General features: G+C 43.0%; 1 protein-coding gene across 1 annotated transcript in view; it reads right to left on the reverse strand.

The window, feature by feature from the left end:
* The window catches only part of HTR7 (5-hydroxytryptamine receptor 7), a 77,588-nt gene extending 58,396 nt beyond the window's left edge, over positions 1–19,192 (reverse strand). Inside the window, exon 1 of the mRNA XM_021699819.2 lies at positions 18,648–19,192. Coding sequence (XP_021555494.1) covers positions 18,648–19,192 — 545 coding nt within the window. The remainder of the gene's footprint in view (positions 1–18,647) is intronic.
* Between the last annotated feature and the right edge of the window lie 459 nt (positions 19,193–19,651).

Genomic DNA, 19,651 nt, shown 5'->3' on the forward strand with positions numbered 1-19,651 from the left:
AATCAATCATCACATAATGCCGTTTGAAAAATATAATTTAGAAAAAGGAAACTTGGATTCTTATCAAAAAGCTTTATTTTGGCCAGTGTCTTCTGTGACTACCTAATCCTATTTTTTAAAAACTTGGGTGGACTTTGCTATTACCTAAAGATACACTAAGAAATTATAAGGATGGGTAAGAGACCACCATAACTATAAAAGAGAATATGGAAATACAAAATGTCAAGAGTAGAGTGAACATTAGGTGTTGGATAACTAGCTGGGGAGTGGGGAAGAAATACGTAAAAAGGCTGCTGGTGACACAGAAGCCAAGATTCAAAGACACTGCAATTGAGCTGCACACATTCATCTGGCCTGCCCACATTTCCAAAGTGCATTCTTGGTCCCTGGCACTGGGATAGGTCTTAAGTCGGCAAATCTTACCAGTCCACCAGACATTGCTTCTGCTCTTGGAGGATCCAAGGTCTACTGGGGAGGTAGACTCATAAACAACCATCCAGAGAACATGATGGGCATTGTGCTATAACATGAACGAATCAATATGGGAACATATTTTCAGGGAAGAGGATCAAATCACTAACAGCTTGCTATCAGCTAGCCTCTGCTGTGTAACAAATTCCTCTAAAACCTTGAGATTTAAACACCAGCCATATATTCAGCTTGCTATTCTGTGGGTCAGCTGTACTGTCCTGGTCTAGGTTGGTTCAGTTCTTCTCAGGTGGGTTTTCTTATGTCTGTGGTCAGATGATAGATCTGCTGGTTCCTGAGTAGGGGACTGGGAGGACTAAGCCATGAGTCTCTCATCACCCAGCCTAGGCTTCTTCACATGGAAGTAGTCCCAGGGTCCCCCCAAAGCAGCAAAGGCAGGCAAATGTCAATGCATAGGCTCTTCTCAAGTCTCTGCCTGCATCACGTTTGCTAAAGTCCCATTAGCCAAAGCAAGGTAGGAGGCCAAGCCTAGAGTCAACATGGGAAGGGCTGTGAAGTCACATGTGAAAGGCATGTGCATATAGGAATGGGAAGAATTTGGGGCCATTTTTATACTCTATCACAAGGCTACATACAAGTGACATTTGAGGGGAATCTAACAGTCTCCTAGGAATTTAGCAGAATAGGAGCTATTCCTTGGAAGAAGAATCAAGACAGGAACCAATGTGTAGGTGTAAACATGCCTCTGACTAACCCACGATGGAGCAATGAGAGGTTCTGGAGGCAAGGTTACATTTCATCATGTGATTTTCCATTTTGTGCAGGGATATTTGAAATATCCGTGGCTGTACTGGATCCCATTATATGATTTCCAACATCTCGTCTTGCCTCTGGGGCTCAGAAGCTAACTCGACAAGGCTGCTGGGGATGTTCACGTAATGCACTGTAACAGGTAAAAACCCTGTTATACTGACTACCCTTACAAAGAGACCTTAACGACAGAACATCTTGACAATGAAATCCACAGTGACTCTATAAACTGTGGGAAGCAGAACTGTGCCTTCAGAGTTAGAAAAAATGCCCCTGGCAGCTGTAATGATGTCCCCACTCAGGGAGAAAGGAAATAAGGCCCATCAAAGCAGAACTGGATCATAAATGGTGTGGCTTCTATGTCCCTCATTTTCCCTGCCTACTTGTTCCAAACCCAAGACCCAATTAAATAGTCAAGTTTTGCTTGCTTGCTTCATTCATTCACTTATTCATTTACTTATCCATCAAATATTTATTGGGCACCTTCCACATGCCAAGAGAAGCTGGGAGCAAACAGAGATGAATAAGATGTCCCTGTCCCCAAGGACTCTCAGCATTTGCTGTGTGTGGTGGGGGAAGAAATAGAAACAAGTACATTTCAGCATGATGATGATAGAGAAGGAATCTCAGGGTGCTAAGGGAGAGCCTGGGAGGAGAACCCAACCCAGACAAAGGGGTCAGGGACAGCTTCCTGGAGACCATGATATGTTAGCTAAATCTTGAAGAATGTTTAGGAAATAGGCAGGAAAGGGAAGGGCATTCCAGGCAGAGGAAACAACAGGTACTAGAACACGGGAGCAAGGGAGGAAGGATATGGTATATTCGGGAAAAATGGAAACAGGCCCTATGCTTTCTGTGAACACAGGAAGTCCACAGAGAAAGGGCACAAGCAGGAGACAGCTAGGATGTCATCTGACAAGGGCAATGCCCCACAAGCCCTCCTCTCCCCATTATCTAGAACATTATATAAGGTACCAGTTAGTCACCCTTCCTGACTGACCCACTGAGCACACTCCAACATGAAGGTACTCAAGTCCCTGACTTGCCTCAAGCAGCGTCTGTACTTAATCATGGAATACACTTTGGCCCCTATTTCTGGCATCAGTGGACAGGTAGGGTGGTTTGGGGGCAGGCTGGCATTACCTGGAGCCTCATCAAGACCCCGTACAGGCTTTCCCTGCAGGCAAACTTGATTTACTTCTTCTCTTCAGGATGAAAGAAGAAAGGAGAGTCAAGAAGGGCACCAGTGAGCCCTCCCCTTCAAACAGCTCTAATTCCAGAATGCTGCCCTAACTGGCTGGCAGAACTCGAGGCCCCAGAGCAGCTCAGAGTTGAACAATATTAAGAACAGTAATAATAACAGTGCTCTCAATCCACGGGTATTTTACAAGAGGCAAGCCCTTGGCTAAATTCCTCTTGGATGGGGCGCCTGGGTGGCTCAGTTGGTTAAGCAGCTGCCTTCGGCTCAGGTCATGATCCCAGGGTCCTGGGATCGAGCCCCGCATCAGGCTCCCTGCTCAGCAGAGAGCCTGCTTCTCCCTTTCCCTCTGCCTACTTGTGCTCTCTATCTCTCTGTCAAATAAATAAATAAATAAATAAATAAATAAATAAATAAATAAATAAATAAATAAATAAAAATTTAAATTCCTCTTGGATATAATCTCATTTATTCCTCATATTAACTCTGTGGAGATATTTCTATCATTTTGAGCAATGAAATTTAGCGATAAGGCATAGTGACTTATGTAAGGTCACAACAGGAGTCACAGAGACAGAATTTGTATCCTATCCCACCTCTGCCCTTTCCTAACCCAGACTGCCCTATTTGACTCCCAAGCTTACCAGATACATTTATTCATTCAGGGATATTTTTGCATCCCGCCTGGTGTACGTGAGCCTGCAGAGGATGAATCAGACATGGTCTCAGAGCCTAAAGTATTTCTGCCCTGGTATGATATTCATTAATTCATCCATCCATTCATTCAGTTAATATGATAAAGCCCCTACTGTGTGCCAGGAACTCTGTAAGTGCGAGGAAGTAGAAGTGAAAAATGAGGTCAAATTTCTTGCCCATTGTAATGGAATTTACGACATGTACTTAAGTAACTATCATTGGGGTACCATGCCCCAATGGTACTTCAGATACGAGGCTGGAAGCTCAGTTTCCTGACTCCCAGCTAAGTAGCTATCAGCAAAACTTCTCAAAAGAGCCATTTTTAGTCACCGTCTCCACTTCTTTCCTCTTGTCCTCTCTTCACCTCACTTCATCTGGGCTTCCGTTCCACAGCTCTATTGAAGCTGCTCTTCTCAAGATGACTAGACCTCAAGGTCACCAAATTGACTGGTTACTTTTCTAGCCTTCTACAACACCGTTTGACAGAGTTGATATTCTGTCTTTGTCAAAATACATTTCCCTTGATTTCCTAGATAGCACATTCTCCAGGTGTTCCTCATGTTTCACTGACCATCCCTTTTTAAACTTTGCTAGTTCGTCCTCTCCACTTGACCGCTAAATATTTTATCTCCCAAAGGCTTGGTATCCAGGCCCCTTTTCCTATCTATCCTCTCCCACCCTGTGGCTTTAAATATCATTTACAATGACATCCAAATGTATATCTCTAGACACTTACATCCAAATGTCCATGGACACCAAACTTACCATTCAAAAGAGAATTCGTGATTTTTACCACCAGTCCTACTACTTTCCCGTTCAGTAAACAGCATCACCCTCTGCCGGGTGCTGGGTTTTAGGCCAAAAGCACGTCATCCTTAATTCTTCTCTGTCCCTCACTCCCCACATCCAACCCTCAGTTAGTCCTGCCGATGCACCTCCAAGACATATCTTGCATCCCTCCACTTTTCTCCATCTTCACTATTCCCAATTATCTCTTCCCTTGATGACTGTGGAAGCCTTCCGATTGGTCTCCCAGTTCTGCCATGTGATTTATATCTCAGTGTATATATCACCACCTCAGAAAGGTCTTCTACGATTACCCACTCTAATTAATATATCGCTCTGTTTTAACTCTCCAAATGGTACATATTACCAATTAATCAGTGGTTTTTAAAAGTGTATCTGTTTTCAGCCCATTTATTCTTACTAGAATATAAGATTCAAGAAAGCAAAGACCTTATTTTTGCCTTGTTTAGGATACAGAGGAGTAACTAATGAAGATTGAGTGACCAGTAAAGGTTGAAGAAATGAAAAGATGAATCCTCTATGACTCCCGTAATAAGAAAAGACAGTTTTGATACGTTAAGAAGTTGCTAATAAAGGCCTCTCACGTTTGTGATCCGGGAAGGAAGCCAGAGTGGCAGGGGCCTGCAGGAGCCCCAGACCTATCAGGTATGAAACCACAAGGCAATCTATTTGCCAAAACGGAAGAATTTTCAAAGACTTTTATTGAGAATATCAGAGACTTTTTCCAACCAAACATACAGAATATGTATTCCCCAAAATACAATTCTGAAATATTCAGGCAGCTGGACCAGATTGATTATAGCTGGACCGAAGCGCATCATTGAAGTCTCTCAGGTTGAAGCATTAAGACTGATAGCCCCCTGTAGGTGGATGGTTCTGACAGATGTTCCGGATGAAAGAACCATTTGGGAGGAAGAAAGCCATCCAGCTGCCATTCTTTGAAAGAGTAGACAATTTTATCAGAATGCCCAGAAATATCAAACGCTCAGGAATTTGAATCGGAACAGAGCCCATGATGAAAGTGAGAAGGCAAAGTGGGTAAATGAGCAAAACTAAAGCTCCGCACACAGATGCACTGCGAGTCCTCCCCCCGAGGCCCATAGTTGCTCAGTCCGCAGAGGCCGGCATCCTGCGCCCTCACTACAACACTGGGAGAGTGAGCACGAAGGTCTGACCCTGGAGCCGTCACTGCGCGGCAGTGCTTAGCAAGGATTCTTCAGGCACAGAAAGGCTGTCCAAAAACAGACCACGGAGTACCTGAGTTTTTACTGATGGAAGCACTCAGACAACCCAGCTGTTTGCAACTAGAAGCTAAATGACTCATAATCTCCTCCAGAAAGCTCACAGCACACAGGGTTTGACTAGAGAGCAATATGGATAAGCTAACCTTTTAAAGGTCCAAATTTTCTGATATGTGAATAAATCATCTTAATTTATGCTCAACTAAGACGGGGCTGTGTCTTTATCCATATCTGTATGGCCACAGTACTTCAATATCTAGGAGACAAGTAACAAGGGTTTGGTTATTAAAGAAATCTCAGCTCCACCATCTCCTCTAACTTGCTCATGCATTCTCTCTCTCTCTCTCTCTCTCTCTCACACACACACACACACACACACACACACAAACACACCTGGCCTGTTAGGGTCTGCTGCTCAAGAGTCTTTCTTAAACCAGTGAAAAAGTGGATCTTAAGATTCCATAATGACTCACCCTAACCCTAACCCAAAAGCTAACAGATGGACGGGGGTGGAGATGCCCTAGATCAACAATGGAGGAGAGGGTGCCAAAACACATCTGGCTCCTAGGATATTCGGTAAGAGCCTATGGACTTGTGCTAACACAATTACTATTATATTCACATCACCTTTGTCCTCTCTGAAAGGCAGAAGAAAACATCTAGTGCTTGATGCAGTTCACAAATGATGTTCACAAAGTCAACACCCCTCTGGGTCTCAAAAGACCTGAAGTCAGACATCTCCCCAGCCAAATGTGATTCCACTACTTTCTTCCTGTGTGCCGTTGGGCAAGTTATTCAAGCTCTAACAGCCTCCCTTTGCTCATCACACAGGTGGCCAGGATGAGAGTGCCCAGAGTGGTCATGGGGATGAAGTGAGATGAATTACACAAAGCCCTTGGCAGTGGGCCTGGCACAAAGTATGCACTCAACAAATGGCATTGCAAATGCCAGTTACTGTTCTCCCTGCTTGGCCATCGCCTTCATGCCTGACACGTGGGACTCTCCTTCTGGGATGTGTGAGCTTGGTCAAAAATATGTTTCTTCACTGAAAGAAAAAGGCTCTGGGATTTTCATTCAGTTTCGCCTGCATTTTCCTCCTGCTCCATGGCACAACAATGAGGATAATAAAGAGCCAACCCCTGGCTCTAAGCTGCTAAGTGTTCAGTATCCCTGGGGCTTTGTTAAAGTCAGCAGCCTACTACAACTTGATGGGACAATCCCTTGGGGCTGTCCCATCGCCTCCATGCTGCTTCTGTTCCATCAATCCCCTAATCCTAATTTGGTTTCCCAAGGAAACTTCTATGTTGTCACCAGGAAGAATGTTTCCCAGAAACCTGGAAAATAAGAAGTCAAGGCCAGACCTTTGGGAATCTGAGGTACCCACCTTCCTTCCTCAAATCAACCCACAATGATTAACTAAACACCTACCATGTGCCAAGTACTATGCTGGGGATGGGGATACAGTCTCCCACAAGACAGACTCCTGCCATGCAGAATATATGGAATGATTCCATGCAGAATGTACAGGTCCTGCTATGCAGAACGTATGGATGGTTGAGCTCACAAATCATGCATTTATTACAGTTAATTTCACAAACCATTAATTACACATCGAGGGGAGTGTTATTAAGAAAAAATGCAGGGAGTTATAAGACTGTTTAAGATTGTTTGGAGATTCTAGGATTGCTTGCATGAGACAGTAACATCTAATCAGGGACCTGTCTGAAAAGTGATAAAAATTAGCCAGCCAAAGAGGTAGAAAAGGGGGGGGGGGGCAATAGAAAGACTTGTGAAGGCCCTGAACATCAAAATGTCAAGGAACTAAAAAAAGAACAAGGTTGTCAGAATATTGGGGGCTTGGGGGAGATGGGGAGATAGATGATAGATAGATAGATAGATAGATAGATAGATAGATAGATAGATAGATAGACAGACCGACCAACAGAGAATTGAATTGAATTGAATTGAATTGAATTGAATTGAATCGAATCTTGGGCAAAAGTTGGCAAACTCCTGCAGGGTCAAATCTGGCCTGCCTCTTTTTGTATAGTACCCCTAGCTAAGAATGGTTTTTATATTTTAAAATAGTTGAACAAATAAAAAAGAATATTTAATGAGATATAAAAATGACATGAAATTCAAATTGCACTATCAATAAATAAAGTTTTATTGGAACACAGCCACTCCCATATATCTACATAATGCCTACGGCTGCTTTCAAACTACAGTGGCAAAGTAGTTAAAACAGAGACCACATGACACACAAGCCTAAAATATTTACTAAAATATTTATCTAGCCCTTTACAGAAAAAAAGTTTGCTAACCCCCAATCTAGTGAGGTAGGCAGAGGTCAGATTATATAATCTTTTAGGTCACAATGAACATTTAGGATCTCATCCCAAGAAAAGGGGAACTCATTAACCCATTAAAGAAGCAGGAGAACAGCATAATCCAGTAGTGTCCGAACCTATCTGCACATTGGACTAACCCGGGAGCTTCCAAAATATGGGTGCATGAGTCCTATCCCCAGAGGCTGTGCATTAGTTGGGCTTGTGTATGGCCTGGGTGTGGGCTCTGGAATTTTTTGAAGATTCCTAGGTGATTCTAATATGCAGATAAGTTCAGGAACTATGAATAAAATTGCATTTGCCTTTTTAAAAGAACATCCTAACTCGGATTCTCCATCGTGATATACATTAGAATCACCTGGGGGGGGGGGTATTTTCAAACATACTGATGCCCAAGCCCACCCAGACCAATTAAATCAGGATCTCTCTAGAGCTGGGCTCCAAGAATTGCTATTTTTTTTTAAATTTCCCAGGTGATTTTATTCTTCAGCTAGGGTTATACATGCTGCATTAACATGGGGCAGTAGATACAGGGAGCCTCCTGGGAGGCTACTTTGAGTGGTCCAAATGAAAGATGATGGGGGCTCCAGGTGAGTTGCTGGACATGGCTGTGGGGAGAAGGAGAGGATTTGGTGATTGGCTAGTGAGAGCGGGGGGCTGAATGGGAAGTTTCAAAGATTGTACCCAAATATCTAGCAAAGTAAACGGGTGCAGATTGATTGGGATGGGAATGTTAGAAGAGGAACAAGTTTGGGGGTAAGAGCATTAGCTTTGTTCCGACATTGAAAGGGAGGGTCCTATGATGGAGTTAGTCCAACTGAGGCAATAAGAGAAGCTGGAGTTAAATTATAAAGGGCCTTGAATGCTGTTCTAACAATGTTCTACTCATGCAGCAGGCTATCATTAACAGTGATAGAGAGGAACACATGGGCTTTTGATCCAAATGCTGTTCCTGCCACATAGAACGTGCATGTTCCCTCAGCTTCCTCATCTACAGAACAGGATTAAAAATGTTCATACTTTCTCTTGTTCACCTTTGGCCAGCAGAGACACTCAATGACAGACACTCAGTAAACACCCTTGCTATGAAAAGTAAATGAGATATTGTGTGTCGAGTCTCTAGGAATTTATGTAGCACCAAAGGCTCTCAAAAATGGTAGTTTTTATGCCTAAAGGATTTCCAAAAGAGAATGACACAGCGACACCCTCCACAACGTTTTATGATATATACATGTGGACATCCATGGGAAGGAGCAGTGAGTGGAGTAAGAAACTGGCACTTATATTCAGCAGTTGTGACAGAGAACAAAATGGTATCTATTCACCCATTACTAAGAAGTCAGGGTTCCAAGAACCCTGTGGAATCCACAGTCCTCCAGGATCCAGGTTATCCTTCCTGCACACCACTCCTCCCTCCCAAGTGTGGCCCTCTCTTGACCAAGATGACAGCCAGAACTCTAGGCACCATACTGAAATGCCAGTTGGCAAGACGGAGCCAAGGACAAAAAAAAGAGGAAGAACACACATACCAAAATGTCTCGAAGGAAGTTTCCAAGAAGCTGAAACACAATACTTCTACTAACATCTCTTGGGTCAAAATTTGGTAACACGGCCACACCTAGCTGTATGGGAGAGTAAAAAATCTCATCTTTGGGGCACTTGGGTGGCTCAGTCAGTTAAGCATCTGCCTTCAGCTCAGGCCATGATCCCCAGGGTCCTGGGATTAAGCCCCAAATGGGGCGTCCTGCTCAATGGGGAACCTGCTTGTCCCACTCCTTCCACCCTCCCCCTGCTCATGCTCTCTCGCTTGCTCATGCTCACTCTCTCTCTCAAATAAATAAAATAAAATAAATTTTAAAAAAAGAAGAAGAAGAAAGAAAGAAAATGTAGTCTTTATTCTGGGCAGCCATATTCCCAGGTGAAAACAGGAATTCCTGTAAGTAAGGAGGAATAGGGTGACGGGGGTCAAGAAAGGCAACCAGCAGCATCTGCCACAAGGGGCAAGATCTGGCAGACTTGGGCTTTTCCTGTGCTATTCCCTCACCTGGGATGCCTTCTGGTTCCCTCTCTGTACATTTGCTCACAGAATGATTCACTGCCTCCAGCCTCTTGGCATCTCTGTTCCCCTTGCCTGGAAACTCTCCTGCCTTTCCATCACCAGTCTAATTCAACATTTCTTCTGAGACCTCGATCAGGATTTAACTCCATCATGGCTGTATCTAAACTTCTATTTTCCTTAAATATATACACATTAATACATGGTACTCGAAGAGGCTTTGAACACAGGTTTCACCCATGCAAACTGTGTCTTTGGACAAGTCACTTTCTCCCTCCAGTTCCTCGCACACTGAGTGCAGATAATAATGCCCACTTCACAATGTTGTTGGAAGATCAAAGGAGATTTCTGCATGTGGAAAGTGGTCTGTGAACAGTAAAGCACTGAACACCTATTAGCTGCTAGCATTTCTGCCAGCTAACTCATAAGAAGAAACAAAAGTAGTTTGTGGGAAGCGTCACTCACAAAAGAAGATCCGTTTATTCTCTTCCCTCTCACCTTCCCATAGCAAAGCTAGAAGAGGATTCTATCAACCCTTAAAGTGTACCTACAAGCTGAAAATTAATTTAGAGATGAGCAAGGATGACTTCTTCAAAGAGAAAGGCAATCCAGAGAAGCCAGAAGGCTCCCTGCACTGCTGATCACAGCGGAATGAAAGCCAAGAGTACAACTCAGATCATCGAAGCGAATGAGTCATAGTACCTGGCGAGGAGGCAAGGCTTCAGCCAGACACCAGTCAGAGCTAAGGAGCACGGCTCTTGCAAATAAGTCAGATGAGTTCCTGTAACTGTTAACAACCCCAAGATGACCCTTGCCCTCACGCATGAAGCTAAAAAATGAACGGTGGCTGATAGCACTGAAACAGTAAGTGCACCTGCTAGGACTGACCATCCATCTGATGTGAATCCTCACAAGATGTCATCAAATAAAGACTTCCGTCCTTTTGATTATAAAACAAAATGCGGAAGCAGGAAAGCACCTAGAATATACATGGATGCTTTAGAGGTAATTTAAAAAGCGAACACTCTGGGCGCCTGGGTGGCTCAGATGGTTAAGCGTCTTGCCTTCGGCTCAGGTCATGATCCCAGGGTCCTGGGATCGAGTCCCGCATCGGGCTCCCTGCTCCTTGGGAGCCTGCTTCTCCCTCTGCCTCTCTCTCTCTCTCTCTCTGTCTCTCATGAATAAATAAATAAAATCTTTAAAAAAAAAAAAAAAAGCGAACACTCATGTGATTATCACTACAGTCAAGAAATAAAACATGACAGCACTTCAGAAGCATGCCTAGAGGTAATCACTCTCCTTGGTCTCATGATCTATATCTCTTTCCTTTTCTTCCTAAAATTTCCACCTCCCTGGGTCTCTGAACAAGGTTGTTTGTTTCAAATTTTTATACTAATGGAATCACATTGTATGTGTTCTTTGGGACTCTGCTTCTTCTGCTCAGCATTACGTTTGTGACCCCAAAGTATTTATGGGTGAAATGACATGACATCTGAAATTTGATTTAAAATACTGTGAAGATGAAGGAGTCACAATGTTGAATAAATTGGCCATAAATTCATCACTGTTGAAGCTAGGCAATGGATACATGAGGTTCTTCATACTGTATTCTTGACCTTTAAATATGCTTCAAATTTTTTATGACAAAAAATTGTTCAAATTACTTTGCAAGATTCGTTTTAACCACAGTTTGTTCATTTTCATTGCTATATAGCAGTAGTTCTCTAACTAAGGTCCCAAAACCAGGAGCATCCGAATCATCTGGGAATCTGAAATGCAAATTATTTGGCTCTACCCTAGACTTACTGAATCAGAAACCCTTGGGGTGGGACCCAGCAATCTGTGTTTTAATAAGCCCTCCAGATAGTCCTGATACATGCTGAAGTTGGATGACCACTATCGAATAGTATTCTATTATGCAAATGTACCACAATTTATTTGTTTATCCATTCTACTATTGTTTTATATATGTATTATTTCAAGTTTTAGGATTCCAAGTTTGTGGATACTATAAGCATTCTTATACAAGACTTTTGGTGACAAGAATCTCTCTGATACATACCTAATGGTAAAACACCAAAATCATAGGCCGTATGTATCTTCAACAGTACACAATAATGCCAAACTATTTTCAACGTGATTCACCAATTCACAATTCTACTGGTAATGTATGAAAGTACCCTTTGCTCTACATCCTTGTCAATACTTGGCATTTTACAAATATTTTAATTGTTGCCATTCTGGAGCATTAAACACGTTCAGGCTTTCCAACTTGGGATAAAAAAAATATATATTAGAGAATAGATACATTAGGGAATAGAACTCCAGACATGAAATCATAGTTTTGCAAATATGTTAGTTGGTGGGTTTGCATGGAATGGACCTGATTTCGGAAAGAATCTGGCATTATGGAGAAACTGCAAATGTCAGTGGGACTACACTTTGGAAAGCAAGAGGGAATGTGGTACAATATGTTACTGCGAAGTAAGGCAGGGACAAATCAAGGACCTTAAAGATGTGCTAAGCACTTTCAATTTTATTCCAAGTGAAATGAAAAGCCAATGAAAGGTTTTGAGAAGAGCAATTTACATAATTATACTTCTGTATTTGTATATATTTAAAATATTTCAGGCGCACATCCACTTGTAGCTATGATGAGGTTGCATGATGCTTCAGACCAATGCTGCTGCTGAAACAACTAAAAAAGCTGGATAAAGCACAGACACACACACACACACACACACACACACACAACCCTGCTTGTAGCCATCAGAGTTTCTGAGACAACCAGGAGTTGAAGGGACAAAATAATCCTGTAGAGGAGAGAACCACAGAGAGGTGAGCCAAAATTCTGCCGCCACTCTTTCCCCTGGGACATTTGCCAAAACTAGGTGAGGGGAAGGGGCTGAGGATCCAGGCAAGGAGCCTCAGGCAGAGCTACTTATGAAGAGGCAACAATGCCAGAAGAAATTTTGGTAGTCTCTTGGAGATAGACAAAAATTAAAGACCCGAGAGTCCAAGATCCCCATAAGAAGGAAGGAGCAGAAAACTAAGCCCAACACTTGGCGGGTGTTCCCCCTCAAGACGTTGGTTGAGTTCTGAAGTTGTGCAGGGCAGGAGGCTGAGAAGCCAAGGAGAAAGCTCCCAAAAGGTTTTCAGTAGGAGTTTTAACCATCTCACAGTGCTGAGGAGAGAACAATTACAGTTCTGAACAAGCCAGTGGGAGAAGACACTGAGAACACCCCATGCTCTTAGCCGAAATCCCAAGAAGGCTACACCCCAGAAAGAGGCATCAGCCAGTAGCAGACAGAGCTCTAGCAAAACTAAAACATTAGGGGTGCCTGGGTGGCTCAGTGGTTAAGCATCTGCCTTCAGCTCAGGTCATGATCCCAGGGTCCTGGGATCAAGCCCTGCATTGGGCTCCCTGCTCCACAGGAGGCCTGCTTCTCCCTCTCCCACTCCCCCTGCTTGTGTTTCCTCTCTCACTGTCTCTCTCTCTGTCAATCTTAAAAAAAAAAAAAACACCTAAAACATTACCTATAGTTAGCACAACCCCTAACTGGATTACAATAATAAGTCCACCAATATGCCTGCCTAGCAGCTATTTTCTCTTGAGGAAAACATCATCTACAACATCTATAATTTTTCATACAAAATACTGAGTATATAATCAAATATACTAGGCTTGCCAGGACATAGACCCAAAACCCAGAAGGGAACCAAAAAAAAAAAAAGATCACAAACAAAGAAACCGCAAGTGATTCAGATATTGGAATTAGTATAAAAAGAGACTAGGTATACTCAAGAATATAATAACAAGAAGGAGAAATTACATAAGGCAGAGAATCAGAATCAAGAAAAAGGATCAAATCAGAAAAAAAGGATCAAATGGAACTTCTAGGAGTGTGAAATTAATAACTCAATAGATAAGGCTGAACAACAGATTAGACAAGCAGAAGAGATGATTAATAAATTGGAAGGCAGGTCAAAAAGTTTTTTAAAACTGAAGCACAGAGTAAAATGGAAAATAAAGAAAGAGTGTAAGAGACATGTGTGATAGAGTAAAAGTTCTAAATTATGTAAATTTGAGACACAGAAGAGAGAAAGAATGGGACAGTAAAATTATTTAAAGAGATAACAGCAAACTGATTAGAGACTTTAATGCACAAATACAAAAATTACTAAGAATCCCAGCAGGGTTGACCGCAAACAAACAGCAAAAAATAATCAATAATGCCACACCTGGGGACATCACAGAAAAACTGATAAAAATTAAAGACAAGGAGAAAATCCTAAAAGCAAGCAGAAGAAAAAAAGACATTATCTTCAAAGGCATGATAATAATGTTGGTTAACGGCTGATTTTTCAACAGAAATGATGGTAACCTGAAGACAATGGAAGAATGTTTTAAAGTGCTGAAAACCCCTCAAATACAGAATTACATACTCAGAGAAAATGTCATTCAAAAATGATGGCAAAATTAAGACAGCTTCAGATAAATAAAAACTGACAGTATTTTTACTAACAAACCCTCACTTTTAAAAATGCTAATGAAAGTTTAACTGGTATTATATGAAAACAATGAATCGTGGATCACTACATCAAAAACTAATGACGTATTGTATGGTGACTAACATAACATAATAAAATTAAATTTAAAAAAAAAGAAAGTTTAACTGGGCAGAAGAAAATAATCCCAGATGAAAGCATGTTAATGTAGGAAAAAAAGTAAAGAACAATGCAAAGGTAAATGTGTGGGGAAATAAGAATGAATACTGACTGTCTAAAATAACAAAAATAATATCTAACAGATCTTTTAAATATGTAGATTAAAATGCATGACAACAATAACACAAAGGATGTAAGGGGGTAAATAGAATTAAAATACAATAAGGAACCTTAACTATACAGTATTGTATTTACCCAAAACAAATGGAAACAAGTCCACAAAATGACCTGTATACAAATAAATGTTTATAGCAGCACTATTAGTAAGATCCAGAAACTGGAAACAATTCAAATGTCCATCTACAGGTGAATTGATAAACAAATTAAATGGAATATTACTCACCAAAAAAAATGAAATAAAATAAAATAAAACAAAATAAAGTACCGAAAGACTATAAACTATGGATGAATCACACAGATATTATATTGAGCAAAAGAAGTCAGAATTAAGAGTACATACTATATTGTTCCATTTATATGAGGTTCTAACCAAGTGAAATTAATTCACAATGCTAAAAGTCAGGGTAACAGTTATCCTTGGAGTATCAGAAACTGGAAAGGGGCAGAAGGGGGCCTCTGGGAGGTTGGTAATGTTCAATTTCTTGATCTAGTGGTAGACTACATCAAAGTGTTCACTTCATGGAAATTCATCAAGCTCTATATTTAGGATTGTATATTTTCTATATGTATTTCCAAAAGACATTAAAAATATATTTCAGACATACAGAAGGTTATATAAAGAATAACAAGACTGTATCACCTATCAAAATTAGAAACAAAACATTACCAGTATAGTTGGTAAGCGTGTTACTCCCTCATTACACCCCCACCCCCACCCAGAGATAATCACTCCCATGAGTGAGGTGTTCACCATTCCTCTGCACTTTTTTCCTTTACTCTTTATATAAACTCACCTAAACAATGTATAGCACTCTTTTGCATGTTTTAAACTGCATGTAAAATATAATTTGATTTCTATTTTTATTTTTTTCAAAGATTTATTTATTTATTTGAGAGAGAGAGAGAGCAAGTGGGGAGAGGGGAAGAGGGAAAGAATCTCAAGCAGACTCCCACTGAGTGCAGTGCCCCACCCGGGGTTTGACCTGAGCCAAAATCAAGAGTCAGACACTTAACCAACTGAGCCACCCAGGCGCCCCTGATTTCTAGTTTTAAAAGATAATTCTGAAAGGGGCACAAGGCAACTTTCTAAAATTATAAAAATATGCTATATCCCAATTGGAGTGTTGGTTACATGGGTATAGACATTTGTCAGAACACATCGAGCTATGCATTTAATATCTGTGCATTTCACTATAGGTAAATGTTATCTCAGTTAAAACAAATTTTTTTAGAAGAGATCATTCTAGCTACTTCATGGGCAATGGATGAGGGATGGATAGAAATGAAACCAGGAAGGCCCGTTAAAATACTTCAGTAGACCTGAGAGTGCCAAACTCATCTACCTGAGGAGGAAGGAAATAAAGACAGCTTGTGGGCACAGTTCTTTGAGCAGCTTAACTGTGAACTGGAGAAGTAACTGAAGAGAGAAGTAAGGCCAAAGGAAAATAGAAGATCAAGCTTGACCCAGTTGAGAGGAAACACTGAAGACAAAGAAGAGAAAAGGGATCAAGGAAGGAACAAGATCCTTGAGATGAGAGGGGGTGGGATGGAGAGCGCAGGTGGTTTGGTCTTTGCCAGGGTACAATGTCTTCTCGCCTTTTAACTGGACAGAAATAAAAAGGGAACAGATGTAAGAAAGACTGTTTGGTAGTGGAGAGATCATGAAGCTCCCATCCAATGACTGCTACTTCTTCAATGATCATGAATCATCATCTGAGAAGGATGGGGAAGGGAATGTTGAAGACTCTGCAGAAGAACAGCATGGAATTGCATTTGAAAAGGCTAGAAAAGCATCCCTGTAAGGTGGGGTGTGGTTAAGAAAAATCAAAGGTTCCATTTTGGACATGTTAAATGCTCAAAAGATATCCAAACTCTCACAATACAGTAAGAGCTCAAAGGCAGGAATACTATTATTCATCTTTGATTATGCTGCACAAAGTACACTATAACCTAACCTTGTATTCAAGAGGGAATGAATAAATGAAGATGAAAATTTTTCATATTTTCTTAGCACATTTGTATATCATTGGTCATATTCTACAATAAAACTGAAGAAAACAGTCTCCAGAAGTAATTCACCTTAGATATCAAATGCATTTTCCTTTTTCTCATGTTTATTTTTGTGTGTTCTTGGAAGAAAAGCAATTTATGTCTTCCAGTGTTATCAATTCTTCATTTTATCTAAAAAAAAAAAAAAAAAAACCTATGTTCATCCTCCAAAATAATTTTTTAAGCAGAATTCACCAATGGAGCAATTCTCATAGGAAATAAAGAGGCAGACTCTATATCCCTATATTACCACAATTTGTGACAATGGTAAGGATATACTGGATGAAGAAACTGGAAGCTCTTGCCAAGAAGGATTAACCTCTGTCATCAAGATATTCCTGCTGCTTGCTGGTAAGTCACATGTGCACACTTAGTGAAGAAAGCCTTTAGCTCATGTATAGGAATCTCAGGGTGGTCCCAAGCCAAACCTGAATGTGCCCAGCAGGACAGAAGCAGGACAGAAGCACTGGCTGGGCTAGGAGATGAGTTAGGATACTGTGCTGTTTACCTATCATTTATCAATTACGAAAGGAAAAAAATTATAAATGCATTTCTTGCAGCATAAATTTATATGTGTAAGTTCCATTTAAAAGGACTCCATTCATGCAAGAAGCACCGATTTGGTTGGCTTAGCAGTCCAATTTTTATGCTTACAATTCATTTATATACTTACTATGTATATTGAATGCACTCTCTTATTTCCTGTTGCCACAGCCAGACTGTGAGTGCATATGTTTTTGTCATTCTTAACTACAGTAATTCAGAACTTCAGCTGTCAAGTTCTGAGCTAATATTCTCATATATACCATCCGTGCACTACTCTTAAAAATAATTCCTTGTTTGCTCTCAGAAGCTCCTACCTAACATGATATATAAAATGGCAGGGTCAATTCTTTAAAAATAACCTAGATCTTTAAACGCAGCTGCAATATATTTTTTCCTTGAAAATATCCCCTTTCCTATCATTCTCTTTATTCAGTAATTATAAACTCTGGTCAAGCACTAAAACAGGACAACATGTTAAATACCAACAAACCACAAATAGCAGTGTTTACAGGGAGGAAAAGGAAGAAAATCTCAGTTTCCTGCTAAACCATCCTTTGAGGCACTGTCATTTTAAGTGTGGAGGCATCAATCATTTCTTCTATGCTGAAGGGTTTACACATTTAAAGGTTCTGTAGGTCCACAAAGAAAATGAGCAATACCAGTCCTGTGCAGGTTTTAAAACACCAGCAGAATTATGTGGATGAACACTAAGGTTTACTATTTCAGTTTCAAGAGAAACAGAGTTATCAGGTGGCCAAAGAACATTGGAACCATCCTTCGAGTTGTCAGTTGCACAGTGTTTCAGGGACCAAAGACTAGCTCCATTGCAGCATCCTGTAATCCTAGAGTCTGAAGAAACCTCAGGGATCTCCTAGCCCAATCTGACACCCAAGAATTTTACCGGAATTTTTCCCCCAGTATCTCTGACAGATGGTCAGCCTCTGTTGTAATTACTCCACTCGGGAGTTCTCAAGAGAAGATTCTCAAGGGATATGATGAAAGGCTAGAACCAACCATTCAGACAGGGAGTAAGGCTCCAGTCAGCAAGCCCGCAGGACCCAGACAGCGTTTCCAAACACTAAAATCAGACGTCCAGGAGAATGAGATTCAGAATCAGCAATCATAGGGGTGCAACGTTTAGACATGTAGAACCCCCAATTCTGGAACCCTCCTCAGTCCCCTGCCTGGGGGCAGCTCCCACAATCTGGAAGCAAGAAGGCTTTTCAACGACTGATTTCTTAAAGTAAGAAATGACACCTTCAGACTCACAGCAAGGGTTTGTCGAGCTCAGAAAGGATCAAATCCGTTCCTTCTAAAAACCAAGCCAAGGGGCCCCGTGCTGGAACTGCTAATGCTTAAAATACTTTAACTTTGGTCTTAAAGCCCTCACTACAGTAAACTAGAACATTTCGGGCTCTTTTTTTAAAGGTGTATATAGGCTATACTGTAACTGTAGTTGCTCGGTTGGTGTAGGGTTGATGTGTGGGGGTTGATGTTTTAGGCGCAGCCCTTCATCCCGCCGAGGAGTCTGGCTTATCCTCCCCGGAAAGGCGAGCGCTCGCGGTGGAGCTGCAGCACATCCGCAGCCGGACCCCGGGACGGGGCGGCCCGGCCCTTACCTGTCGATGCTGATCACGCATAGGGTCATGATCGAGGCCGTGCAGCACATGACGTCCATGGCGATGAAGACGTTGCAGAAGAAGTGGCCAAAGATCCACTTGCCCCCGATGAGGTCGGTGACGCTGACGAAGGGCATGACCGCCACGGCCACCGAGAGGTCGGCCAGCGCCAGGGACACGATCAGGTAGTTGGAGGGCTGGCGGAGCTTCTTGACGAAGCACACCGAGATCACCACCAGGCAGTTGCCGGCGATCGTCAGCAGCGTGATAAGCGTCAGGATGGAGCCGATCACAACTTTCTCGGCTCTGCCGTAGTTGATCTGCTCCCCGCAGCCAGAGGCATTGTCCGGCGGCGCGTCCCAGGTGGGCACCGGGCTGGCCGTCACCTCTGGGACCCCGCGCAGCAGGTGCGGCGCCCAGGAGCCCAAGACCGGGCCGGCGCCGTCGGGGCTCAGGTCCGGCAGCCCGCGCCCCACCTCCGGCAGGAGCAAAGAGCGGAGGTGCCCATAGAGGTCCGGGCGGCCGCTGCTGTTAACGTCCATCATCGTGCCGCTGTGCGCTGCTGCCCATGGAGCCGGCGCCCCCGCCACGCGCTCCGGCCGCCGGCCCGGGGGGCTTCACCTCGCGGGTTCCGCTCCGCCCGGCCCAGCCATGGAGCGCGCGCCGGCCGCTGGGGGGCGCCTCGGCTCGGCCTCGCGGCCCCGCACGTCCCAGGGCCCCAGCCGCTGCGGACCACGCGGAAGCGCGGCCGCGCCGAGACTCCCTGCGGGAGGCGCCTCCGGCACCGACGGACGTCCGGGACGCGCAGCTCGCGGGTCCGCGGGCACGGCTCGGCTGGCCGCCCCGCAGCCCGCAGCGCGCACCAACCGCGCGCTTCGGCCGAGCCCGCCCAGGAGGCAGCGGCAGAAGTTGCGGAGTGCGCCCCGCCCCTCGCGCCCGCCGCCGCCGCCGCTCCCCTGCGGCAGCCACGCCGCGTCCCCGCCGCCGCCGCCGCCACTGCCGCC

The sequence above is a fragment of the Neomonachus schauinslandi genome, chromosome 6, assembly GCF_002201575.2.
Source record: "Neomonachus schauinslandi chromosome 6, ASM220157v2, whole genome shotgun sequence".
NCBI classification, from domain to species: domain Eukaryota; kingdom Metazoa; phylum Chordata; class Mammalia; order Carnivora; family Phocidae; genus Neomonachus; species Neomonachus schauinslandi.